The sequence below is a fragment of the Harpia harpyja genome, chromosome 15, assembly GCF_026419915.1.
Source record: "Harpia harpyja isolate bHarHar1 chromosome 15, bHarHar1 primary haplotype, whole genome shotgun sequence".
In the NCBI taxonomy this organism is placed as follows: Eukaryota; Metazoa; Chordata; class Aves; order Accipitriformes; family Accipitridae; genus Harpia; species Harpia harpyja.
The window spans coordinates 3,273,771-3,300,577 of record NC_068954.1 but is presented as its reverse complement, the minus strand read 5'-3'; the positions used below and the strand labels follow the sequence as shown (position 1 = coordinate 3,300,577).

The 26,807-nt window shown below is 42.8% G+C and overlaps 1 protein-coding gene across 5 annotated transcripts in view; it reads left to right on the top strand.

Annotated features, from left to right (window-relative positions):
* Positions 1-4,775: 4,775 nt before the first annotated feature.
* The window catches only part of RP1L1 (RP1 like 1), a 47,430-nt gene continuing 25,398 nt past the window's right edge, over positions 4,776-26,807 (top strand). For 3 of the 5 annotated variants that reach the window (XM_052810020.1, XM_052810019.1, XM_052810016.1), the window contains exons 1-2: positions 4,776-5,048; positions 22,106-22,763. In XM_052810020.1, coding sequence (XP_052665980.1) covers positions 22,125-22,763 — 639 coding nt within the window. In that variant the 5' untranslated portion in view covers positions 4,776-5,048; positions 22,106-22,124. Of the gene's footprint in view, positions 5,049-5,135; positions 5,158-19,379; positions 19,527-22,105; positions 22,764-26,807 lie in introns of those variants that run through there. The other 2 variants (XM_052810018.1, XM_052810017.1) reach the window with 2 other exon arrangements.

The following is a 26,807-nucleotide window of genomic DNA, read 5'->3' as shown; positions in this document are numbered from 1 at the left end:
CTGGCGTAAGGCCAGAGACCTTCATCTCAGCTCAACAAGGCTTGTGGTACATCAGCTGCCTCCCAACGGCAACCTGAGATCCTAATCTCAGAGCCCACTGAACAGAGACTGTGGTAAGTGCAGGGGTGTTGGACCGAGGCAGCGATATCACCTTGTGCATCTGCCAGTAGGCTCTGCCCAGTTGTGTCACAGCGCTAAGAGATGAACCTGTGAAGATATGTCAGAGGCTGAGATAAGATAAGAGCAGCAAAGCCTGGCAAAGCTCCAGCTCTCCTTTTGGTTGACCCAGAAGAGCCGCTGATGATGGAGGGTCCTGCTCAGATCTCCCACTGTGGTCACAGCCCCACCGGGACCCTGGGTTTGGTCTTACAGAGGGCCCCAGGCAGAAGGTGAGGTCTGGGGAGATGCTCGAGCATCCCACAGCCATCTCTTATCTCTGTAACGGACCAAAGCAAGGTAATCTCGCTGTCCTGCCAGTCAGACTCCTCCAAGGCGATCGGCATTTTGAGACTTGTGGTTTTGGCCTCCCCGCTATCCACCTTGATGGGTCTAATCTTTTTGGTGCTGTTGGGCAGCAGAAGACAGCACGGTCATTGCCTGTGGTCTGGCTCAGAAAAGCCAGCTGGCTGGGTTCAGAAAGGTGCTGCCCACCCTAGGGGTAGCAACAACTTTGTAATAAACTTTATCCAATGTTCTTGACTTTACCTGTGCCCTTTTAACAATTTAATTTTTGATGTGCCTGTCCTGAATTAATAACATGACAATCCCCTTCAGATCCTGAAGGGTAAATTCCTCCATCAGCCCCAGCAGTGCAAATCCAGAGCCATTTTATGAAAGTGAGCAGAGGGCGATTGAGTAACTTCATTTTCACTCGTGCTGACCATGATAGTTTAATGCATTTATACAGCTGCATTTCAGGACAGAACTGGGTTTCCTAGTTTGTTGGGGTTCCAGGTGTTTCTATTTTTATAAAACACAGGAGTGGACAAAAAGCTTTTTCGAATGACCCTGCAATGTTGAAGTACGATGTGTGTTTGGTGAGGAAGGAGGGGAGATTTGGAAAAGAAATAAATTTAGTCTCAATGGGAAAGAGGGATCTGTTGTAGCTAGGACAGAGGCCTGCCTGCAGCTGTATTTCCTAAGTTTCTAGACTCTCCAGAGGTCCTCATATAGTCTTGATAACACCTAGGCTTCGTAGTCCTCTTAGAAGCTGGTCATCCACAGTTGGGATCATCTGAGCAAACCAGTCCTTAAGTACAGTCTGCCTAAAATTATACAATATTGACATATCACCATCCATACAGGGACTGCAATGAGCGTTATTAGTTCTAGGAATTATTTTGGTAGAGAGCACTAACTGATAACTGAGACAAACAGGGAGGTCTACGCTCATTCTCTTCTGCTGTGGAGCACAATTACCTCTTGATTAATATCTCTGGGAGGCTGGGACCAAGATCCTTTTACTATATGTAAAATACTGCTATATAGAGAAAATGAGGCCCTATTCAGCAGAACCTAGGAGGAAGATAAGCACCTCCTGGAAGCGAGGTGCTGGCTTATATTGCTTTGTGAACTGGGAGTAAGTGATTTGCCCAAAGTAACCCCCATTGTACTGTACTCAGTTTTTCTGAGTGACACCTAACACCCTTGGTAATTTCAGCTGTTAAGTGTAAAACCTTTAAATAATGGATTAGAAACAGGTGTTAATAATACCCAAATGCAAGGAGGGTTTTATGGGAGCCAAAGAGCTTTAGGTTCGCCCTGTCTCTCAGTCAGCAAGTTTCTCCTGTCTTCTGCTAAATTTCTCATCGTGGGGCAAGAGGTATTTATTAATGGAGGAGGGGGATTAGAAAAGGGGACCCCGGGTTTGTTGCGTGACCTGCTGCCGTGTCACGTTCAATGTGCTAGTTCCTCTGCCTTTCTCTCACTCTCAATGCAGATGAACGTCGTGGCTTTTTCTGGGGCTCAAGACCTTATAGGACTCTTGATTTGGAGAGGAGACAGGGTCAGGACAGCCACTGTGGTGTGGAGCTGGGACCTACAGTGTGATTCTTAATTTATTAAAAAGGCTTGAATGTAGGTTAATAGCTATTGACCCTGTGTGGATTTGACTGGAGTTCAGCCCTGAATTTGAGAAACATTCGCAGCAGAATTTTTCTTAAGCATAACACGTTTTCCAAAATGCCTTTCCCCCCTTGAATTCTCCTTTAACACTTAATAAAAAAAATCCTCAGCCACCTCTGCAGGTGAGTCCATTTTCATTAATGCCTTGAAGCTGCATGGAGATTTACAGGTGAAATAGGCCAGGGAGGCTGCCAAAATGTAATTAATGCTAATAAACAATAAATTATTAAGACAATCTCGGAGGAGAAAAGTGCTGGAAACCCCACTCTGAGCAACTCGATGTGTAATCTTCTTTTGGAAAAAAAAACAATCAACAACTGCAGCATAAGGTCAAGCTGATCATGTGCAGCTTTAACTTACGAAGCCATGGCACAAGGTAAAGCTGGAGAGATTCCCCTCGTTCCGATGATAAACAACAATCAATCCCTTGAGAGATTTAACATGACACCTGCCTGAAGTTACAGCCTGCAACATGTGGAGTCCTCACACATATCTGAAGTGAGCCTTGTTTTCAGCTATGGTTTGAACACCACTGCAGGTATGATTTCTTTCAGATGGGACAGGGTGAGGAAGAAGGCGGGAGTACACCACACAAAAGAAAAATCTTTTTACACCACTATTCTTGTGACCTTGTCTTTTGGAGTATTATCTGGGGCAAATCATGCAGAATTAGATTCTGCTCTAGTTACAGCTGTTGAATAATACATTGCAAACAGCCTCTGGTCTGTCATCAGTGGGGCAATAGTCACTTGCAAGGGTAATTCAGAGCTGGCTGAGGTCTCTCCCTGTCTCCCTTCGTGTAGAAGAAACAGAAGCACCTGAAGGTAGGTAGTAATTGCTGGGACTACTTATTTACAGCCACAGCTCATGTGGGGATTCATTGTATAAACTCAGACATTGAACTCTTTATGCTTATACTGTATGTGTTTTGCCTGTGATGTTCTTCCTAGATGAGACATGGTCAACAGAGCCTGGAAAATGGTTCAGCTCATTCTAAAGCAGAAGGCCCAGAGGTGTCTGTCTTCCCCTGGGTAAAATTCCAAAATTTACAGTTTTATTCCCTAATTTTTTCCTCCCCCAAAGAAAAAAAAAATACATCAACTTCCAAGGGGGACAGTACTATTTCTTACTTCAGCACAAATCTAACTTATTTCACAGGCATCCACAGAGTGTCTTTAGGTTTAGTTTTAACAGTGTTGAACCCCTATTGGAGATTTGCTGGCTGTCAGGCTCCTGGGTTGAAGCTGATCTGCGTCTAAGGTGGGGTGAGAAGGCATCTGGCCTTGTTAGAAGAGTACTTCACACTTAGGAGAAAAAGATGGGCATCACCAAAGTTTTTGTTGGTAAAACAAGACAGAAGCCTTATTTGCAATTAGGACTCCCGATCACCACCAAAAGAATAGCTGCAATTATTGGATGATAGTTATTCAGTACTGCAGTTAGCTAATTGTTTTCACTCTGGGATACAGAAAGAAAGTGCCTATCCTCATGAGCACTGTATGACCGGGCAGGCTGAGAGTGGGCACCCATCCCATCTAACTCTAGATGTCTACGAGGTAGAGGTCAGCATCTGAGCTAATATCTCAGACTTCATTTATTCCCTGGAGAGAATGAAGCGCTCTTGAGGGTGAATCAGCTGACCTGTTTTTGACATCAGCTATAGCATGTGAAGAATTGTGCCCTGAGGAGCGTGCTGAGCAGGGAGCGTAGGCTGCTGTCTCACAGGGTCTGTAGTGTAGACACTTATATTCGGTCAGGTGGCTTCCACCCTTGCTGTGTCCCAGTACAGGGTTGGGGTGGCATTCAGCCATGGACCATCGTCTCCGCATACTCTTGGTCCACCCAAAGGAAGCCCAGATGAGGAAGTGGGAATGGAGCCTCAGCATAAACTGGAAAGTTTTGGGGTGAATGATCATTAACAGGGACTGCAGAGCACACCAGCTTTGCAGGCCAGGCAATGTTTTTATTTAAGAAAGCATGAGAGTCTTTTGGCGAGGAAGCACGGTCTGGGGTGAGGGTACTGAGCTAGGCATTAGGACAGTTGGGGTCTGCACCTGGTGTGACTGTGGAAAAAATTCCAGAATTTTCCCCACTGGTGAATGAGGAATAATGTTTCCCCTCGCCTCTTTGGGTTGTGATATTTGTCATTCCTTATCATTTATAGGTGCCCTCTAAGATCCCCTGAAGGAATATTTGAAACTTTGTCCTGGATTCTGAATTTTTCTTTTTGCTATTAACGAGTTTTTTTCCAGGCTGGGAGGGACCTTTGCAATCATTTAATTTATTTACTGCATATCACAGGCTGGAAACTTAAAACATGGGCTTTGTGATCAGAAAAGGCAAGAAAGCCTTTGCCACCAGGAGCCAGCTTTTCCCCTGCGTTCAAGCTCGTGACTTGAATACACGCGTACAGAGGAGAAGGAGGCACTGGGTCAGGCTTGTCAAGCAGCAGAGACCATGATGCACACAGTGATGCAAATTTCTCAGTCATCAGCTCTGTATGAGGAGCAAGAAAAAAACATCTTTAAAACCTCATTAGTTAATTATCGTCACCGCAGATGGTGCCCAGCTGTAAGCTCCTTTCTGCTCATCTTAATCCCATTCCAAGTGGCTACCCGAGGCAGAAAAGCCCATTTGGTTTTTTATCTGGAGAAGTGGTTGAGCACAGGAGCACATGGTGGTGGGGAAAGCTGCGAGAAGGGGAGAGATGTAAAGTTTTAGGAAGGGAGGTGGGGGCCCATCCCACTGTGTAGGCAGAGAGTGAGCAGAAGTGTTCTATCTTTCGTTTGTAGGGCTTAGAAATGTAAACCAGGGAGATTTCTCTGCCTGGCTTTTCATCTCCGCTGTGAGCGCTCAGGGGAGGCCTGACCTGAGATGGATTATTGACCAGAGCAAAGCTATGTATCTGGATTACCTTCACTGGGGTGAGTTGAATCTGCCTCTCTCTGTCCTTCTATGTACTTGTGAATCAATACAGGGAAAAGGAGCAGCAAGGGAGATGCTGGACCAATGGAGAGCAGGTGGCAGCAGGAGGTCAGATGTTAGTATTGATTGTCTTTTTCAGTAGCCCTGTTGTCCTTTTTTCTTACATCTTTTGTTTCTGACTAGGAAAGTGGGATGTGATTGATGTTCACGTGGCAGAAATAGGTGCCCATGATAAATACGAGTTATACTTATGGGGGAAGGTTGCTGATGTGATCACACCGTAGTTGGTGGCTGTATTTTGCTCTGTTGACCAATGCAGATGTTATCCCTGGAAGACTTTCAAAGGCTGTTTTTGTGTTTTCCTGGGGGGTTTTGCAGTGGGCTCTGGGTCCATCCTCACTGAGGCATTTCCCAAGCAAACAGCTATCCTTTCTGATCAGGGCTGGATTCTAGTTTTCCTGATATAACTTGATGTGACCACTTAATGTCTCTGCTGCTACTCAAGGACAGCAGGAGATTGAGTGGATCAAGCCCATAAGAAGATATGGGCTGCTGTGCGCAGAGAGGGGACTCCTGTCCGTTTTAAGCAGTGCTGCCCAGGCAGGGAGCCAGGCTGGGCGCAGGCTTGCTCCAACACTGGTCCCTGATGGAAGAGATTGTGACTTTCACCACAACCCCAGTTGGAGTCTAAACCAGAATTTCCACTCTGATTTTCTCCGTAAGATCTGAATAGTCCACAAGGCCTTCCCTGCCCCCCCCAACCCCCTTTCTTATTCTTTTGTTGGCAACCCCCCAGTCTCTCAAAGTAAAAGGTAAAACGGAGGCCTTGTGTTTTTTGGCTAATACAAGCCTCAGGTTGTTAACCCTTGACAGTTCTTCAGTGAATTACTATTAAAAAAATGAATTCATTTCTTAGGCTGAAGAGAGATTCATATAGTTGATGACATAAAGGTCATTTAGATCATCAGATTTGACCCCTCGAATAGTACAGGGCACTGAATTTCATCCTGTAGCTCCTGGCCTTTCATTTATGGCCTTTATACATCGTGTAAGGAAACTCAATGTCAGGACCGCATAGCTGTAGGGGCTGAATTAACACGGAAGGGAAGAAAAGCACTGATACAAATTTACTAGGAGGTCATAGGTCAGCAGCCCATTGAGCCTTTGAAGGGAGGACCCTGGCAATACTCAGTTGCCTCTTGCTCAAAACCCACCTGGTTTCATCTGTCTGCTATGGAAGAATATTGCCTGGTGGCTGTACTCCTGATCCGGGAATTTCTGCATGTCTGTGACTCTTCTTGTAGGGTTGGGACCAAGATTTGTATTTGCTTTTGAACATCTGAAAGTACAGTGGGTTCTTGGCCTGTCCATAATCACTATTAATTATTGGCTGTGATGGTGATTGATTCGTATTTATCTTCTACATCTTCTACTCCCCCAAATTGCTCCTTACAGCAACTGAGGGCACAAGATAATATTTCCATCTCTTGCTGGGGTTTTTTTGTTTTGTTTTTTTCCCCTGCTTCACTGGATCTCCCTCAGCTCTCCTTTGAAGCTTTTACAGTTTTTTTTTCTCATCTCTTTAATTTATTTCCTTGTAATCATGGCTGTCGTCTTATTTTGCCTTGGAGAAACATGAATCATTGGCCAATATGTGAGTTTTATTGCTATCAATTGTTGTTATTAATTTGTGCCCATTAATGTAAAAGAGGGACAAACTGCACATTCAAGTGTAAAATGTCGCTTATACAGCTTAGGCGGTTTTAATAGATTAAAAAATCAGTTTGGAGAGATAACCAATGCATCTCTTAATCTCTTCCCTTCACAGTGTAATTTTTTTTTTCCCCTAAAGTCTACTCTCCCTTAAAAAAAGAAAACAACCTTTTTTTTTTTTTTTTTCCTCCTCAGTCTAGTTTTAAATAACCTGTGAGAAGGGGCTTCCACTACTTCATTTGAGGATTATTCCAATCTAAATGACCTCACTTGCCCTTTTCTCAGTTTTATCCCATCACATCTATTTATACCCTCTTGCTCTATATTAAGCGGTTCCTCTGCACACCTGGGAAGAATTAGCACCTTAAGATTTTGACCACATAGAGAATGAAAAACACAGGTGAAAATCAAGACCCAGGTGCAGCTAGTGCCAAAAAAGTTGTTTCAGAAAGGACTTGATTTCATCTATTTGTTTAGTGCCTACACTCACCAGCCTCCCCTCAGCCGAACTTATCTCCTGGCTTGCAGCACGCAGTCATTCCTCATTGTTCACTTACAAGGGCTGAGAGCTCTTAACAATGGAGATCCTACTTCTTCCTTGGCTCTCAGCTCCCTCCTGCCTGCCAGCTCTTTTATTTTCCCTCGGGCATTAGTCGGCCAAGCAATGTATATTTAGTACTTTCAATATTTTTTTTTTTCCCTTCCTCCTTCATCTAACCAACCCCTCAATCATTTTGTTGATTTTCTCCAAAACCTCTCAAAATTGTCGGCATCCTGCAGGATTATGGCTGTCCAGCGTTACCCTCCGTCGTCCTCCTCCTGCAGGGCATGGAAGTTAAGTTTGTTGCCTTACTTTCTTACGTGTTTCCACTGACGTTGGTGCCCTGGATTGCGTGAGAAGAGTCCCGCGTGTACTTAAAGGCTTAGAGGGAGAGGTGGGCTACTGAGATGGCAATGCAAATTCTTCCATGCTTGTTTCAGAGCAGCTCACCCGGAAACAATGCACTTTTGTCGGAAATTGGCTTTGTCTCTTTCTCTTTGCTTTAATGAGCTGATGTAAATCACTGTATCGGGACCAAGGAAACAAAGGTTGTGTTCCTAGTCCTGTCCCAATGGCCAGATAAGTGGTACTGAGCAAGTCACTTCATCTGTCAGTACCTCAGTTTCCCTTTTAGTCTGCCTCTTCTGTCTGACTCTCTGGGAACCGTGACTATCACTTAGGTTTGTGTCTATACAACTCTGAGATGAAGAGAGAGCTTAAGCACTGCAGGCTCCCCAAGCTGCCTGCTTTCTACCCACCCTTTGTGCTATGTGCTGGGCTTCCCTGGGTCTCGGCATCCCCAACATGCTTGGAAGGAGCCAGGCTTGGCTATCTGGTGGTGGCATATGCTGGACCACCTGGATGTTGCCCAGCAAAGAGAGGCTGGCTCGCGTTACAGCACCCAGAGAGCTGAGGTGACTCTTTGGGCGCGCGTGCCTGATCACAGCGTGGTGGTGGGCAAGTCTGTTCCTGACAGCAAGCCTGGGCCCGTGCCGGCTGGCGGTGTGGATGTCCTACCATGTGCGTTTACTGTCAGCCATCTCAGCAGCAGCCTCGGAGCACTGTTGGAATCCGAAGGAGCAATAAATCTGTAGAAATGATATCTGCTTACTCAACAGACCCGATGCACATCTCGGAGCCAGACTGTGTCAGTTCTACTCCTTGAACAAACATGTGTTTCTAGACTTCGTTAGCCCGGTGCAGTCAGTAAAGCTGTGAGAGTGAGAACTGGATTTTTTGCTGCCTTATGGAGACATACATATGGGTGCCAGTTTGTCTCTAGCTGCTGTGCTGGGTTGCACTGGGTGGCACTGGGAATGACAGAAGAGTAGAGCATGTTTCTCAGAGCCCAGAAAGCAATAAGGCTCTGGCAGGTAATAAAAGTAACTTGCAGAGTTGTAAGTTTAGAATATTTGATCTAGCGTTACTAGGAAGAAACACATTTACAGTAACTTTTGGTACTAAAAGTGCACCTAAAAATAATGAGATATACCCTAAATGTAAGAGGTAACTGAGCTGCTACAGTTGGTTCAATAAATTACAATAGTTTGGTGGATTTTTTTTTTTGGTCCTACTTGAGGGAACATTCACTGCTGCATCAAAGCTTATTTGGAATCATCCCATATAAACTGCTCACAGGTTTCTTTTGCTCAGTGGCTTGGTTTCTTCATATTTGCATTCTTTCTGCATTAGCTGACCGGGGTTAGTCACCTGGTGTCGTCCTTGTTTCTTGACTGCACAAGCCAATCTTGTGTCACTGAGATCTGGCCATGAGGTCTTGCAGGGAGGTAGTTCTGACTTGCCCTCCATGAACACCTCAGCAAGCCCATAAGCACATTTGGCAGATGCCCTTGCCATTAAAGTTCAGGCAAAGTGAACACTGAAATCAGAAAAACGTGGCATGTGGCCAATCCATGGAAAAAAATCAGTACAAATAATCCTAGGTATATTTAGCAGTACTTTTCCAGACCTATTCCCTTTTTGTTGGGGATTCATTTACCCATTTCAACATGTTATCACTTTAAGCTTCCTCAAAGGCACGCAAAGCCTCTTAATAAGTAATCTCGCTATTTCTTATCATATCTGCCTTTGAGTGAGAGACAGGACAAATGGGACAGCGTTCACATCTGAATCCAGGTCAGGATCAGATGTAGGCTGGGAGATGATGGTGATGAAGAGCTGAGTGATGACTGCGGTGTTATATAAGCTTTGCATTAACTCCTACGTGTTTTAGAAGATCTGTGTTTTTAAGATGGGTATGAGGCCAGGGGAGGGAGGTGCACAGCAGCAAGGAGGACTACCTCTCCCCCTGTGCTTTCACATATCACCTATTACCATTGTATCCGAACACTTTCTGCTCCATGGATTGCAAGGTGTGAGCTGAATTGCCCAACCCTGGCAATCTTCAGGAGAGGCAGGAGCGAGAAAGGAGAAGGTGAAGATCTTCAGAGCTGCTGAGGGTGGTAAGGGCAAATGTAAAAGCATGGAAAAACAGAGGGAAACCACCAGATTGCAGAAGCAAAGAATTTTACAGACAGTATTTTGAATAGACTTTGCATAATATTGTGAAAGTTGGTAAAGTTTATAAAGGTTGAGATAAGCTAACTCAGAAACAGATAGGTGTGTTAGCAGGAAGGGATGGCAGGAGATTTTGGAGAGATTGCAGTTAAGAATCTGTAGGATTTGGCAACAGCCCAGATACGAGTGTTTGGTGTGAAGGAGATGTAGGTGTTGAACGCGACGTGGAGATTGTGAGTTTGAGTGTCATACGAGCACGGGTTATTCGCAGCAAGGAGTGCTGGGGGAGGGAAGAGTTTGTGGTGAAAGATAAGGAGGTGTTCTTTTAACCACGATAAGAGTTGGCAGCCCCACGTCTGGAAAAGAGCTCAGAGGAAGAGTAAGAGAGACCCAGCAGCGGAGAGTTACACCTGCTACCATGAATGTGGAGAATGATGTCACCAGCTGACATCACAGGGAGCATGAGGTCAACAGGAGAGAGAACGAGGATGAGGAAGAAGTACCAGGGCATTCAGAGAACATGTGGTGGGAAGGCAGAAGGTGGCTGGTCTTTCACAAAGCAGACCGAGGCTAGCAAACGTGGTGTCCATCGCTGTGGAGGAGAGCTGGATCTCAGCTGCAGCTCAAGTAGAGGAGGGGCAGGAGTTGGCTTTTTTTAGCTGTTTTTTTTTAATGTCAGGTTCAAATGTGGAGTCTTTTAAAGGACCCAAACCATTCCGTTCATGAAGTTTTGAAAGTTTCATATGAAATTTCTATTTTTCCTTTTTTTTTTTTTTTTTTTTTTACAAACATTCTTTCACCTGCTTTGGAAGACTAGAAGGAAAATGAAAGTGAAGCAAAATCTTTCATTTAATTTAAAATGGCTTTTTTACCTTCTCATCTCTGAAAAATATCAAAGGAATGCTATTTGAAGGGTCAGCCCAGGAGGAAATATGGTGCTTCTTTTTGGCTTCCCCACCCCCCCATACCCCACCCCACACACGGTATTTCAGGTATTAATTTCTGGTAATTTTTTTCTACCCAATTTTTTAAAAAATATTTTTAAACATGTGCTTTGAAGGGTCATCCAAGGAGATTCACCCACCTCCCCCTTTGTTAGCAATTCAAGTATTAATTTCTGGTAATTTAGCACCTTGAGCTTCTTTTCCAGACAGTGGAGAGAAACGATAGTTTTAAGAGAGAGTTCATCTGGGACATCCAGTTCAGGAGGAGATGAACACAGCCTAAAAGACACCATATCTTTCTGGGGACTCTGAAGGAGGGTTGGAGTGACTGTCTCGAGTAGTGACGTTACAAACATCCACATCCAGCCTGAAGTATCCTTACCCAGCTAAGCTATATTTTTCCCACAGTGCCCAGGCATTGGCTGATCCTTGTCCCTGCTCCCTGGTGGCACATGATGTCTCCAACCCTGTTTGGGGTTGAGCAGTTGTGGAGCCATCTGACCGTACTACCCCACCATAACACTTTGTTCTTCCAGAATGGCCCCAACACATTTGGGAAGAGACGTGTGTGTAGGAAATCCCGCCGCCAGCTGCGTGACAACGGTGGGTGAGAAAGCTTTGTCCCTTCTGCTCCTGTACAGTGCCCAAAAGGAGCAGGTGTTCGGCAAGCGCTAATCCCAAGAGATCTCGTGAGCTCCAGTGAGTTCTGCTGGCTCATCTGATCTAAGAATCTGGCACTGAGACTCAATAGATGGGGAAAAGAAAGAACAGTTTATTGTGTTAAAAGTGTAGGTAAGCAAAAATTGCAGAAATCACCAAATTTAGACTTTGGCCAGGGTACCAGTATTAGCGATGCTACCCTTGATGAGAGGTCAAAGTTCTGCTGACATGAATTAAAATCAAGAATAAGTAAAATTGGAAGGATGTAAATCTTGGGGGTAGAGCAAAAGTAGCGGAAAAAGCAGGATCATTAATAAATGAAAAAGGAGGACAATGATTCAAAACTGGCTGAGTTATTGAACGCCTTTAAAAAAAAATCTCTCCTAAAGAAGAAAACTATAGGAGAGTAGTTTGGACAGGATTTAAAGTGAGGAAGGAAGTCACTATAAAAAAAATATAATTGATAAAGAACAAGTGGAGGAATCCTTGAAAAAATTGGAAAGTGTACACATCAGCTTTGCTGATCATGTTGGACATTAGAGAATGAATTGAGAAACTAGCTGTATCGCTTCCCAAAGGCAACTGGTGCTAACTGGAATGAATAAAGGAGTAAGGGCTGGGATAATACCCCTGATTTTTTTTTTTCCCCTACTACTCAAAGCCAAAACGAGAGAGTCACTCCAGGTGAGACATTGTGTCTTCTAATATAATGGAACAAATATTAAGGCAGAAATAAGTACACAGCTGTGTGGCACAAGAATTTAAGCAAAAGGCCAGATAAATACACAATGCCAGAGAAACTTGACTGCTTCTACTGTTTATCAGGTTATATACAGTGCTTAATTTGGCTTGGAAAATTATTTCAAAGGGCTTTAGAAGATACATTGTTGGATGAATAAAAGCTGTCCACAGATTCAGTAATAAACACATTGAAAAAGTGAGAGAGAAAGAGTATACATGTTGAAATCTGGAGGGATTTGATTTAATATCTTTTCAAAAAAAATTTTAAGAGTGCAAAAAACACATTAATGAAAATCGAAATTGATAATCATTTGGAAGGAACTGAGGGCATCAGAAAGGCAAGAGAAATGGTATAAAGGGGCCTAGAAATGTTAGAAATGGTCAGAAAAATTAGATCCGTACTGGAAAAAAAGCAAATGTCACATATCAGAGGTTGAATAATCTCAAGTAAAAGTTTTGCTGGAAATGTAAAATTGGGAAATGATGGTGGTGTAGCAGAAATTATCTTGTGCTTTCCAGTGGATGAAAACACCAGGATGTAAGTGGTTGTTTCGTTGCACATGTGGATAGCCCCACATTGAACTCGGGAAGTATGTGCAATGAAGTGCCTGTATGTTTGCAGAGTTGGGTGCTCTCCTGAGAAAGAAGGGTTGGCATGGGTTTGCATGGAAACTGGAAAAAAAATTCCAACATCTACAGTTGCTGGAACGTACAGCGAGTTTCTTCTACTGACATACAGCCTTTAGCTGCCAAGTCCAGATCCAGTTGTAGATCGAAACCTCTTCAAAGCTCGTGGTGACTTTCTTGGTTCATGTCTCAGTAATTGGCTCCTGGCTGTCACTTTTTAGGCATGCCTTGCCTCAGGTCCTGATTTTTGTGCATATTCCTGGTTCTTCAGCTGCTCACTCCAGTTAGCTGGTTTGCTTTCCTGGATACGGACATAATCATCTTTGCTCAGCTTCTTTCTTCACTCTCCTTTAAACAGGAAGATGCGGAAGCTAAACTTGGATTGTCAAGGGGAGTGGGTGCATATGAGTTAACCAGCCTAGGAAATCTCAACTGGTTGTCTGTAGAACTTCTGTGCCTGAACTTTTATATCCTCCTTGGTGATGGAAACAGTCCTGGAATGAGAGGTGGCAGGTGGAGGAGCAACCTTGTGTGGCTGTGTTGACATATCAAGCGACATGCATACTACAGACAGTCTTCATGAGAAGACAAAAGGACTGCTAACACCCTGCTAATCACACCATACTTAATCGTTATGATACATGTATGTTCTTGTGATCTTTTTCCTTTCATGTAATCAATTGTGTCAATTCTAGGTTTGAATTTGGCAAGCTGCTCCAATCTTGCCATGCTGTCTCCTCCATCTGATGTGATAAATAGCACATCTGTTTATCAGTTTCCTGGCACAAACATGCAGATCAGCTTGGACATAAAACTTCAAGCCCATCTCAAAAAGAAATGCAAAGTTATTCTCCCCAGTGTTGCCAGAAATGTGAGTAAAGGGCAGTGCAGATTACCTAAAATCCTGGATCTTTAAAACAACAATATTCTCAGGAAATGCCTGGCTACAGCACTAGAAATACCCTCAGCAACAAAAGCATTGTCCCCAGCTTCTAGGGATATTTCTGAACTGTTGGTGGAGCTGAACTGTGTGCAGTCTGAAACACCCAGATGCAACTGTTGCTGTCAGAGCCTGTTGCAGACATGCGTGTAATCAGGGCTGTGTTGCAGAACTGTACTTCAATAGACCGCAGCTGGGTGTGAGGATGTGGCAGAACTGGCCTCTCTGCCTCTGGTTTCTTAAGCCCCTGTTTTCATTTTAGGAAAGGCAAATCCTACATTTCTTTAGTAAAAGAAAAACCAATCCTCTGTTAGGGCTTGTCTGCTCCCTTCAGTGGAAGAATGCTTTAATTTCACAGTGGACTCTGATTAACGGCATCCCGGGGGAGCTGTCGCAGTATGATTGTATTGAGGAACTGAGAGAACTGATTGATGGGAGACAACAGGATACGTAGGGGAAGGAATAATGAACGGGCACCACCGTCTCCCTGTCTCTTTCTGCTCACCAAGAAAACCTAACGGATGCTCCGTGTGCCATCCATCATCTTGTTTTATTATGTTGTACTCATGTACAACTATCCTTACATTTCCTCCTAAGCAGAAAGCAAATCTCATAACTGAGGAGTTTGAACAAAGTCTTAGTATAGACCTGAGGACCCAGCCTCGGTCAGGTCTGTCGGGTCTGAGGTCCCGATCCTGTAACCAGATCTTTATGGCTCAGTCCCTCTTCTCTGAACTGCTACTGGTACCATGAGCTTTGGTCTTCAACTTCATAACTGCACCCGTTATTTGCATGGGGAGGGTGACTCTTGGCAAAGTAATAACGTTTCTCAACTGTATTTTCTCTCATGTTGAAGGGACTCAAGTTCATAATTTAAGTCCATGAAGATGGATGTATCACCTATAGAGATGTTATCTACAGAATAAATGCTTTTAAAAGTAAGGAACATTGAAAAAAACATTTTTTAGCAATTTCAGAGGGTTTTCTTTCTTTGCACCCGTGGTCGATGGCTGAAAAACTAAGTAGATAATGCATCTAGAATAGGAGGGAGATTTGCTGTAGGTGAATCTGATCCCTGAGACTAATTCTTATCCTCCAGAAAGCTGGGCTTCTTGATTACCTGGGTTAAGTGCAATGTAATCCTTTGCATTGAAGGCTGTAGCTGGAAATACAACTCGGACTGCTGTGCTTTGAAGATTGACTTGTTTCAAACTGATATGGACCCAAATAAAGAAAAAGCAATACATTCTTTCAAGAAAACCCCACCAACCCCAAAACAAAAGTCCTACCAAAGCCCCCCAAAACAACAACAAAAACCCTTATCTACTAAGATCTGCCTCACATTTATAAATGAATATTTAAGTTACTTAGAAGAAGATCCAGTAATCACAAAAGGGAAGAGCTAATAATATTAAATTAATTAGAAGTGGAGTATTCTATCAGATCACAGAAAACATCTCTGAGGATGGAACAGTTCAGATAGCTACAAAGGATGTATCATATTAAACTGGCACTTAACTGGATCTTAATTACCACATGAGCCTGAGCCAAGGAGAGTGCAGACAACCTTTGGAGAAGCTGCCTTGCCTTCACTGAATCATGGAATAAACTAGGCTGGAAGGGACTTTGGAAGTTCTCTGGTCCAACCATAGACTCGTAGCCAAGCCCAGTAGATCAAGCTGCTCAGCTGAGTTTTGAATATCTCCAGGGTTGGCTATTCCTCTACCTTTTGGGTCCCAGTCTTTGATCACCCTCATGAAGAATTTTTTCGAATACCTAAATGGCATTTTGCAGGCTGCTACTTGTATCTGCCACAGCGCTTTACTATGCACTTCTGGGAAGAGTCTGGCTCTCCATAACCATGTCCTAGGTAGTTACAGACAATGATATGAATGCCTCCAAGCCTATTCTCCAGGTTTAACAATTTTAGTGCTCTTGCCCTCCCCCTGCACATCATGTGCTCCTATTTTGCCCTATCATCTTGGTGGCCTTTGCTGGACTCGCTCCAGTATGCCAGTATCTTTCTTGTACTACAGAGGGCAAACCTGGACACAGTGTCCAGGTGTGCTCTCAAAAGAGCCAAGCAGAAGGGAGTTATGACTTCTCTTGGCCTGCTTAGGACACTCTTGCTAATACATCGCAGTATGTGGGTGGTGGTCTTTGCCATGAGGGCTCACTGCTGACTCCTGTTCGACTTCTTATCCACCGGGACCCCCCTATCCATCTCTGCAAAGCTGCTATCAGTCAGCCTAAGCCTGTGTTGCTGCAGGGGGTTTACCGTCCCTGACACATGGTTGTCGTTTTCTTCTCCTGGGGGTCACGTCAGCTAATTTCTCCAGACTTTCAAGGTCTTTCCAAATGGCAGTCCTGCCCTCCAGCACGTCAGCTGCTCCCAAAACTTTGGTGTTACTGGGGAACTTGCTGAGGGTGCCCTCTGTCACCATCCAGGTCACTAATGAGGATTTCTGAGTAGCCTTTTCTAGTGCTGCCCTGCCCCTACCATTCCAGCCCTAGGGCTCTGTGAAGAACAGCCTGCCTGTTATACTGTTGCTTAGAGTAAGAAAATATCCAGATCGTAGGCACGGACAAGAATATAAGAGCTTGAGTAAGTGCATACTCCAAGAAAGGACTTGAGAGAAACTAATATTGTGCTTGTTTCTGCTCAGGACCCTGACTGGCCTTACCTGTACGGAATGGGACATGGGCACAGTACAGCTTAGTAGCCGAGATAGCCATATGGTAAATTCCCAACTGAATCCCAGAAGAGAAGGGAAAGAAATAAATTATCTTAGATCCAATGAATCCAAAGCCTCCTAGACGGATGCGCCCATGTTCTTCTCTGAGAACGGTAGAGGAAAATGTTATAAGCTGTAGGTGCCATCAAATCCAGGTTGGTTTTAGCACAGAAGATAGAGGCTTGCATCTCCAGCGTGCTTTCTAGCTTACTGGTCCAGCGGTGTGGTTCAAGGGATGGTCACAATGTCTGCGATTACCAAAGCGCTGTTCCTACCAAGAGGTGGTTTTCCTTGTATTTAACACCAGCTCTGATGAGGACCTGAGTGAAGAAGAGCGCTCTGTTTTAAGCTCATTCAGCCATGGAACAGAATGACAGCGTTGGCTATTAGAAACCTCTTTAGCAGACAATTAAAACTTCAAGTCTGACACAGAGTTTGACAATCCTTTTCAAGTAATTTAAAGTAACAAATAAATTGAGGGGAAAAATATACAACCTACCTGTTTTGTTTGCAGGGAATTCTTATATAATCACAGGCAAATGGATCTGCTGCCTTCCAATTCAATGCTTTTCTCTTTTATGAATCAAATGTCTTAACTTCTGTCATTTTCCATAAGATACTTGGCTTGGTCAGACCATAAATACTCCTTGTTAATAAGATCACTTTGACATTTAAAAAATACTTTTCTTTCTCAAGAAGGGCACAGAGCAAATTGAAATGAGCCTTCTTAAAGAAACATGGTTAGACCTTACAAAATAATGATTCATCTTTCTTGCCAGAAACTCCCACCTTTTCTGGGAAAAAAATCAAATTAAAGAATCTTGTTCATGATTTGCCTAAAACACACACCTGGATTTTTCAACCAGCCCCATTCTAAATGTTAATGGTGACCTGTAAATTTTTCTTATGTCTGGGAGAAATGAATTTGTAAAAATGGAAGCTACAACTACTTGTATGGGAAGAGAAAATTCCAGTAAAAGTCTGCACACTAATTTATCAACAAAAGCCATACAAAAATTGACACTAGGCATATTCAGGCTAGAGAAAAGGCACAGATGTTTAACAATAAGTGGGATTATCTATTGGAACTGTTGCCTCTGGACAGGGTAGACTCTTGAAAATTTATTTAAGTCAAGTCTGGATGCTTCTCATAAAGGCCTTCCCATCTCTCAAACAGAGGTTATAGACTTGGTGCCCAATTCTTTGAGTCAAGATCTCTGTCAGCACCCCTGCCTCAGCTCAGGCAATATCTGGATTCCTCTCCTTCTTCTATGTCCCCAACAGAGAGAAGGCTGCAAAAACCCCTCAGAAATAAAAAGCCTAGTGTGAGGGAGCAGAAGGTGAAGGCTGATGTGAAGAGACATGCTGCAGATGTTTTGGGGGTTCCGGGGGATTTTGGCTAAGGGATGATGGATGCCCAACCACATGGTCACACACCTTCCTCTGTGTGAAGTTTGATAGCAGAGGTTTGATAAGGTTTAGAAGTGCGTGACTTGCCTGCCTGCTATGGCTTAGTCTTTTTGAGATGTCATTTTGAACTGTGATGGGAAATTGAAAAATAGGGGCCAGCCTGCCTGGCACAGTCCTTATTGAGCAGAATGGGCTTCATGAGGGGCTCAGGCTTTCCCATGCATGGACTCCTACAAATTTTCCAGTAGTGCTGCTGACCTCTTATAGTAGATAGAAGCCTACAGAGAGATGACCTTGTTTTTCTGGATCCAGGATCTCACAGGAATGGTCTCTGGACCCTGAAAGGTGTGCTGTCCACAGGTGGAAAAGCAATGCAGTGTAAGAAAGATAACCATGTAGTGGCTCGAATGCTAACCTTACATTTGGAAGATTCATGTTAAGGATCTGAGGAGTAAAACTTGCTGAACCTATTCTTACAGGATCCCCACGTCCCTGCCCTTCCAATAAAAGCCCTTTATGACTCTGGTCTCTCTGCAAGTAATTGCTTTCTACAAAAGAAGGTGCCTAGTACTGTAAGTGACATTGGTGCACAGGTGCAATGGCTATGCAAGTAATGAATAAATATTGCTAAAAGACAAGAATTCCAGTTCATAGAAAAGTGGGGTTTGCCACTGATTTTGTACTTGAATCCAACTGATTCGTTTTTATTGTTGTGTGTCTATGTCTTCTTTGCAAAAAGGAAGTGTGAGAGAAAGAAGGAAGGCTCTTATAGGTGAATTATGAAAGAACAAGTCATTTCTTATCATTTATCATTGACAGGTTGATTGTCTGTCCTTATTTCATGCCCAAATCTCAGTGATCCAGCTGTTGAGCATTATCTAAGAATCTAACTTTGTCATCTGCAATGAACTTGAAAATATTTGGGTTAGGACTCACCAGACTTTCCTGTTAAGACAATATTTCACTGAAAAAATTGTTATGAATCTCAGCCATCTATATCCTGAGTGACTGACTATGAACCAGCTGAGAAGTAACAAACATATACACAAATACTTAAGAGCTACCATCATCTTCACTCTAGCTCCATTGATTTCCCTGGTGTTACCCAAAAGATAAATCTGATTCCAAAGTGTTGTTGATGAGTGGGTGGGTTGATGAGTTGATGAGTGGGGTCGCTCAGGAAAGTTTTCCAGATCTCTGCAGGCCTTTATGCAAGAGGAGAATATTACCTCTTTGGCCTTGACTACTGCATTCTCATTTATACTGTTATGATTTGAAAGGAGTGTCACTGAATCAGATTTATACCTGAGTTACATGGGCGCAAGCAAGAGAAGGATTGGGCAAACTGTGCCTAAAGCCCCAGTGGATTTGAGAGCCTTCTCCAGCAGCTTAGGTAGCTTTTCTTTCTATCCTTAGCAACACAGTCCTGATTAACCCTCCAAGCTGTGGTCAGTCATTTTGAGGACAGTTTGATTGACAGCATGTAACCTGATAACGCTTTTCCCTGCATTGTCCAGTGCATTACATCCTGAAGGTGGTTGGTCGGCTGTGTTGGGTTTTTTTATTATTATTTTGTTGATTTATTTTTAATCTCTTGGATATTCTATAAGAAAAAGTCATCCTGAGCAAGAGGCATGAAGTATTTCAGTGTAAGTACAAAAAAAATGCATTGAGACTCCTCTCATATATCTATAAAAAGATGTATTTGGGCAAGATGACCATTTTTGTTGCCTTGCTAGATATATAGTAGAATCCCCTTCCCATTTTGAAACTTCAAGTGGACAATACAAAACTTCTCCCTGTGGGAACTGTTTATATTTCATGCAAGGTTTTCGTGGAAGGCTCTTTCTTCACATCATATGCTGCTTCATAAGAGCAGATCTGACAGACCATCTAGGCTTGCGTGAGTAACCAACTCTATCACCCAAAACTTAAGGGACTGATGTTCCTTTACATTAGTGATCCCTTAATAGTTTTGTGAAATTATTCCCAAAGAAAATTAGTAGTGGGAAAATATGTTATGATTTGTCCCTTATTTTAATTTTTTGTACTTCTTTCAATATGATTTAACAGCTTGAAAAAAGTAGAACAAATCCTTGGGAAGCAGTTAGATTTCTGGGAGTGCAGCCAGCATATTGTGGACCACCATTGGTCCAGGGACTACAGTTTGGATAACGGGTTTGTTTGGAAATTATGCTGATGGTGTCTGAAAGCTCTAATGTGGGACTCATGGAGAAAAAGTTAAAGCCACCTTTCTGAAAGCTGTTGAAAAATAGAGAAATGAGATATTTTGTTCCCTGGAAGATAGAGTGATGGATTGACCTTTAACTGGGAAATAAATAAGTGAATAATTGCTTGGTGAAATATGTACATGGAAAGAATAAATCATACTGAAACCTTTGTCAGCATGCATGGATACAAAAAAGCAAAGATTTGTCAAAATAATAATCTTTCAAATGGTGCCTAATGTCTTTTCTCACCTAGCTGAGGTTAAACTTCCATTTATTGCAGGAGTGAATTTGCTGTAGTACAAAGTGCACAAATATTTCACTAGAGAGTAGCATAGCAAGAAAATAATGGTCTTGTTCTAAAATGTGGAGAAAATCAGCATTTACAGCTTTTTGAATGCTGCACCTCTGCAATCAATGACAAAATTCCCGTTAATTATAGTGGTCCCTGAACTGGTCCTCCAAAGAATAATTTGTGAGTAGCATGACTATTTTCTTGAAACTAGAATTTTATTCAGCTGCTGCAAGAAGCATAACCAGGAGCAAACTGAAGGAAACATGTCATTAGAAGCATATTTATTGTTTTCTAACTCATCTGTGAACACTAAAAAAATTCCTTTCTTGTGAGAGATTTTTTTTAAAGTTGCCATAGAAAACTGCTATCAACTAAGAAGATAATTTGGAAATTAAATTGGGTGTAGGTACTTGTAGCCAGAACCACCTTCTGCAAGCTACAAGACAAGCTACTGTATTCCTTACTAACAATTCAAATGGTTTGCTGCCTACCTGTGAGCAGTAAATTCTGATCAGAAGATGACATCTCTAAATGACATTTTGAGAGTCTCCATTTAAGTTTGAGTAATTAACTCAAAGTGAACTGTGGAATCACTGTTCATATTCATGAAATAGACATTTGTCATACTCATTACAGCCAATATTTTAGCAGTTGTAAATAGTGGCGAGGTTGTTTTTTTCCATGTCAAAACCAGTGTCTTCTTTTTTGGCATAGTAGTTTCATTCCATGTGGGGTCTGAATTTTTTAGTGATTACTTCCAAGACAATGCATTTGATAAGGATAAGCAAGAAAGAGTAGAGTCCAGTCTCTTTTCCACTTGTGTCTGTCATGGCGAAGACATTAAAAAAACTAGGGTTCCAAAAGCTGGGGTTCAACCTCCAGATTTAAACATCAAAGTCAGTTTTGCTCCAAAAGTGAAGGACACCAGCTGTTCTGACACAAATTGGGCAGATCATTCTCCTCGCATCTGTGCTTACCAGGCTTATTTCAAATTTTCCCGCTGTTTAACAGAACCAACTTTTGTAGTTCTATTCGAGATCTTGTGATATTTCTTACTGTTACTTGTTTGCATAACTGCCATGGATTTTCATCCAGACCTTACCTTAGCACACCACAGGTAGCTGTTCTGAAACCAGGCTACTCTGCCCCTCGGTGCACTCAGGGCTGGTTGTGTGCTACAGTGTGCAATCACTACATGAACAAATTCAGTTTTGTTTTGTTTTTTGTTACGTGCCAGTTCACGGGTTTAAAGGGTTACATGAGAATCTTGGCGCTGTGCTTGTAAAAATAAAACCAAAATAATCACTGGCTCTGATAGTTTCTGAGAAAACCTCAAAAATATAAGCAAGGAAGACACAAAACTCAGAAAGACAACAATACACAAATATAATTTTTTGTGGGTTTTGCTTGGCATCTGACTCATGCTTTTTGTGCCTCAGGGTCGACTAACACTGACTGAATTCTCATTGGTATCTGCAGGACAAGGATGGTTTAACTGTGAGGAGCAGGGTTATGGCTACTCTTCCTGCTGTGTTTCCTCGTATCTACCTGAGCCAGGGAGTTCATAACTCCATGTTGGTACAATCTGCTCTTGATCAAGCATAGGTGGTAAAACTGTTGCAAGGAAAACAAACTTTGCTCCTGTGCTAGCCAGGCACTAATTCTGCGTGACTCAAACCCTACTCTGTTTTTGCTTCTCTTGTAGTTACCTTTAAGCAAGAGGGATGACTCAGGTGCCTGCTGACTACCTGTCGACCACCAGCTCCTACAACTATGAGCAGCCCCTTCCCTCCCTGGCTCGGACCAGCACTGTCACCAAGGTACCCCCAGCCAAAAAAATAACCTTCTTCAAGAGTGGAGATCCTCAGTTTGCAGGAGTCAAGATGGCCATCAACCAGCGAAGCTTTAAGAGCTTCAATGCACTCATGGATGACCTCTCTCATAGGGTCCCACTGCCATTTGGGGTACGGACCATCACCACCCCACGAGGAATACATTGCATCAGTGAGCTGGACCAGCTGGAGGATGGAGGATGCTACCTTTGCTCCGACAAGAAATATGTCAAGCCTATTAGCATTACTTCTGGGGGACACAGGCCAGGCCCTCCGCGAAATGGTCGTCCCTCCAGTTCCTTGAGAAGAGCAGCTCAGGAGGGAAAGCTTGAAGAGTATTCCACACCTTTCACTCAGCATGGCCCCAGAATACCCAAGAAAATCACTCTAGTTAAGAATGGAGAAAGTGGTTTCCGGCGCTCAATTATCTTGAACCGCAGAAATGCCAGGAGTTTCAAAACGCTCCTGGATGAGATTTCAGACATCCTGCAGTTCCCAGTGAAGAAGCTTTACACTGTTGATGGGAAAAAGGCAAGTATCTCTGATACCTAGTGCTGGTCAGTTATTCTAACAGGTGTTACCACATCAGTGTTTGCACTCCCTGTGATGCCAATCCTTTAGCTCATGGAGCCATTAGTTTACCCACATTACATTAATTCTTTTGTCTTGTGTAGTTATTGTCACACTAGGTACTTCCCCACCACTTACATGAATGGGTGACGTAGAATAATCTTGTTCAGCCATTCAAGAACTTCATACATCAGTTTTGGGTCAATGGGAGGCAACTTTTGACAGAAGTCCAGAAGCTCAATGTTTTGCAGCTGGGTATAAAACCCTAAATAAACTTCTAGTAATGGAGTTTCCCACCCTCTTCTGGGAGGCATGTCCCAACAGAGGCTAAACCTTTCTATACCTAACAACTGGGAATTCAACAGAGTAAGGCGGCCCTTAGGTAGCACCGTGCAGTTGCATAGTTCCTAACGGAACAGGGTCTTGCTCATGATGTGGGATCCTCAGCGTTACAGTAATATAACTGATAAATGCATAAGTAATTAGGATATGAGTGGGAACAGGTGATGCATTTGTATTGATGATTTGGTGAACATGCCAGTTGGGGTGGACTCTCATAATAAATTTGGGACATGACAACTCCTTTGTTCTTCTGTTCCCAAAGGAATTTCCTGACAAACCTGAGATTCTCCTGATTTCTTCTCCATCTCATTGTAACATAGACTAACCTGTATTTCTTTTCTTCTGAAGAGGTCTCACATGTTAGTCTGATTTGTCCCTGGCAATGCACCTGAGTGGAGTGGTTACCCTGCTCCTTGCCACTTTTTCCACCTTTACAGTGCTGTGTGCCAGCTCCTCAGTGGTAATGTTACAACCATTTGTGGTGTCACTTTCTGAACCAGATGACTGAAATGACTTGGGTTCAAATAACCCACTATACAGGAGGAAGAAAAGAAAAAAAAAGGAGGAATATCTTTAACCCAAATAATTTTGACCTGGCACAGGGGCAGGGGTGTGCAGCTATGAAGAAGAGAGAGAGGGGATAACGGTGGCTTAAGTCATCTTTCCTGGTGGAGGCAACACGTCATATCACAGTGCTTTCTGCTATGCCCACCACTCTGGAAAGAGCTTCCTGTTCTCAGCTGAAGGTTCCAAGGAAAATATCCTTCCTGAACATCCTACTGCTACAGCTTTCCCAACTCTACTGATCTAGAGGCTAAAAGAGTGTCAGCCTGACTGCAGTTAGAGATGAGATGAAAGGCCAGGGAATGGACGGTGCCACTCCACATATGCCAGACAAGTAAAACTCCAATCTTGCTCAGAAACTGAGGGTCCTGTAGAAACTAATGATTTATGAAAAGAGACCCAGGAGCAAGAGAGGAAACTTAGCTGTGGACAACCCAACATGGCCTAGGATAAGCAAAATAGGTAATTCATGTCCTCAGACTTTACGGCCTAAGAGCCAGTTGTCTAAGTAAAAGATGAGCAAGCTGGCCACCCTACTGTGGCATTCATCTTTTCTAAGTGTGTCTAGAGTCTGTGTTTCTCCTAGTGGGAGAGTAGAAAAAAATGGCTCACTTGTAGGCAAGACAAATCCCATGCCCTAGGTTATTTCAGCAGTCAATGGAAAGAAATAGGCACTTTAGACAGCTACTTTCCAAGTAACTCTCTAAATGAGTGCAGATATCTGAAGCCGGATTCATTTCAGATTCAGCATGTCAGTGTCTAAATGTTTCTGTAAGTGAGGTAAGTGGCTAAGCTCCCATATAGCTGTTGAGACTAAGCTGACAGTCCATTGAACTTGGAGCTGGCCAAAGACAGGTGTCTAGAGGCCTTCAGAATCAGGTAGGTTCTTTTTTTCTAGCTTCCATCAATTTATTTGCAAGGTGAAGTTTGCTGTGTACCACAGCTACAACTATACTACTAAATTAAAAAGTGTTAGAGCAGGATCTCATCCTTCTTTTCTCTATTCCGCTAAATTCTTAACATCTTCCCTGGTTTGGTCTTGGCCCAGAGCAATGGTCTCCTGACACTTTAGATTTAGTGCCTGGGCCCACTCACCATAGGTGGTTTGGATGTGGCCAGCCTGTGTCTGAGCAGCCAGGCTGCTTCAGGTGACCTCCATTCTGAAGAACAGGGTCTGGCACTGCTTGCTTTACTACTACAAATGTAGCCAACTCAATGTAGGAAAAAAACCCAGCAAACCCCACCCTGCTGCCAAGATGTGTTATAATCTATGTATAAGTATTTTATTTTGTCACTGATTTCTCCAGTTTTCAAGACTTGGACTCCTGTTCAGTCCACATGGATATAATAATCTTGTGTAGTGGTAGTAACTTCTTCACGTCTTCCATTTTTGAGAATTTTCACTCATTTCTCCAAAGAAAAGGTTTGCTTTCTACTTCTCAGTGCAGTCTTAATGTTCTCCTTGTGATTCTTAAATGAGTTTCCCACAATTTTCCTTCTAGTCATTATAAACACCAATATTTTAGCTGGCATATATACTAAATACACACTCTGTAAACACAATATCTTCACTATTATTCAGTCTCCATCTCTTTTTCCATCTAAAGACATGCAGTTATCTTTTACATTTTCAGCTCTGCGGTGGTGGTCATGCTGTCTAAAGGTCTCTATTCTCCCAGAGTCGGATCTCATCCCAGCGTGCCAAGACGTGGCAAGACATGGCTAGAATGACATGGGTACCAACTGACCAGAAGTGGTCACTGGGGAGTATTTGAAGCTGATGGCACCTACTAAGTTTTACGTGCTAAGATCTTTGCTGACAGTTTAAGTGACAAGCTATGTAGGTCTCTTCGGGAGACAATGTGTCAATAGCTTTGTCACTTGTTTTGCATCCCCATTCCCAGTTCAGTCTTTGTTTCTGGAAATGGTTCAGCCTAGGCTGCACGTGAACATCACTTGAAGAGATATTGATGCTCTTTGTTGCAGCTAGATTATCTTCTCTGGCATGCCACAGAGTTTAAGATTATCTTCTAGGTAATGATAATGATATTTTCCACAACAAATCCTCATGTCTTCCATCTGCAGAAATGTGGGTGTGGATCAAACACTATCACTTACTTAATCTCTCCACAGTCCCTTGGGATTCTTTTTTGGATATGAACATTTTCATTACCGTCTTGTCAACAGGCAGTTCATCTTCTGTACCTTATTAATTTAATCCGCAGTCCTTTTATTCTTATGTAGAATATCACAGTGATAGGTGCCTATGGGTCCAACCTGATCAATGTAATCAGCTTACACATAGCTAGGAAATATGTGATTATTAATATCTTTTCTGGGGAATCTTCTAAAGTGATATTTTGGCCATTCTTCATTTCAACCATTTACCTCTTGCTTTTTAACTCTTTGTTACTGCTCATTCAATGGTCATTGCTGTTAGGACTTCCTGGACCTGTTATTCTAGTCTCGGGTACAAAGCTTTTAAACCACAAAAAAAGTCACTCTGTCTTGGATTTTCCCATTTTTTCCTTTCATAAGGATTGTCTAAACCACTTTTGTTCTTCTGTCTAAGTTTTCTTGTTGTACCTCATCTTCAAGATCTCTGTTCCCTATAGACAACTGGTTGTATCCCAGAGTTTTCACCAGATACTAGCAGTTTCTTTGAGGAGTGAAAATGGTGAATTTGTCACACAATTTGGGGCATTTCCTGAAATAACCTCTTTCAACTGGTGCTGAAGATTAATTTTGACTGTATGTCTTGCCTTTATATTTACATTTGAATTTTCTGTTAGAGAGAACGAAAACAAGCCTCCAATCTTCCATGACTATTCAAAGGTGTCTGGATGCTTCATATTTATTGGGTATTTCCTTGTTTCTCCTATTATTACCTTTGAATAATAATTCAAATTATCTTTTAATAATTTTGTAGACTGCTTTTATGACATGTCTATGTAAATTTTTCGCAAGACTTATTACAGAGGCCATTATTTCTGGGAAAGAGGGCTAGGATTGAAGGGAACAGTAACTTTTGACATTCATTCCCATGATTTGACAGATTAGCTGAATAACGGTAAAATTCATTCCTAAGCAATGCATCTG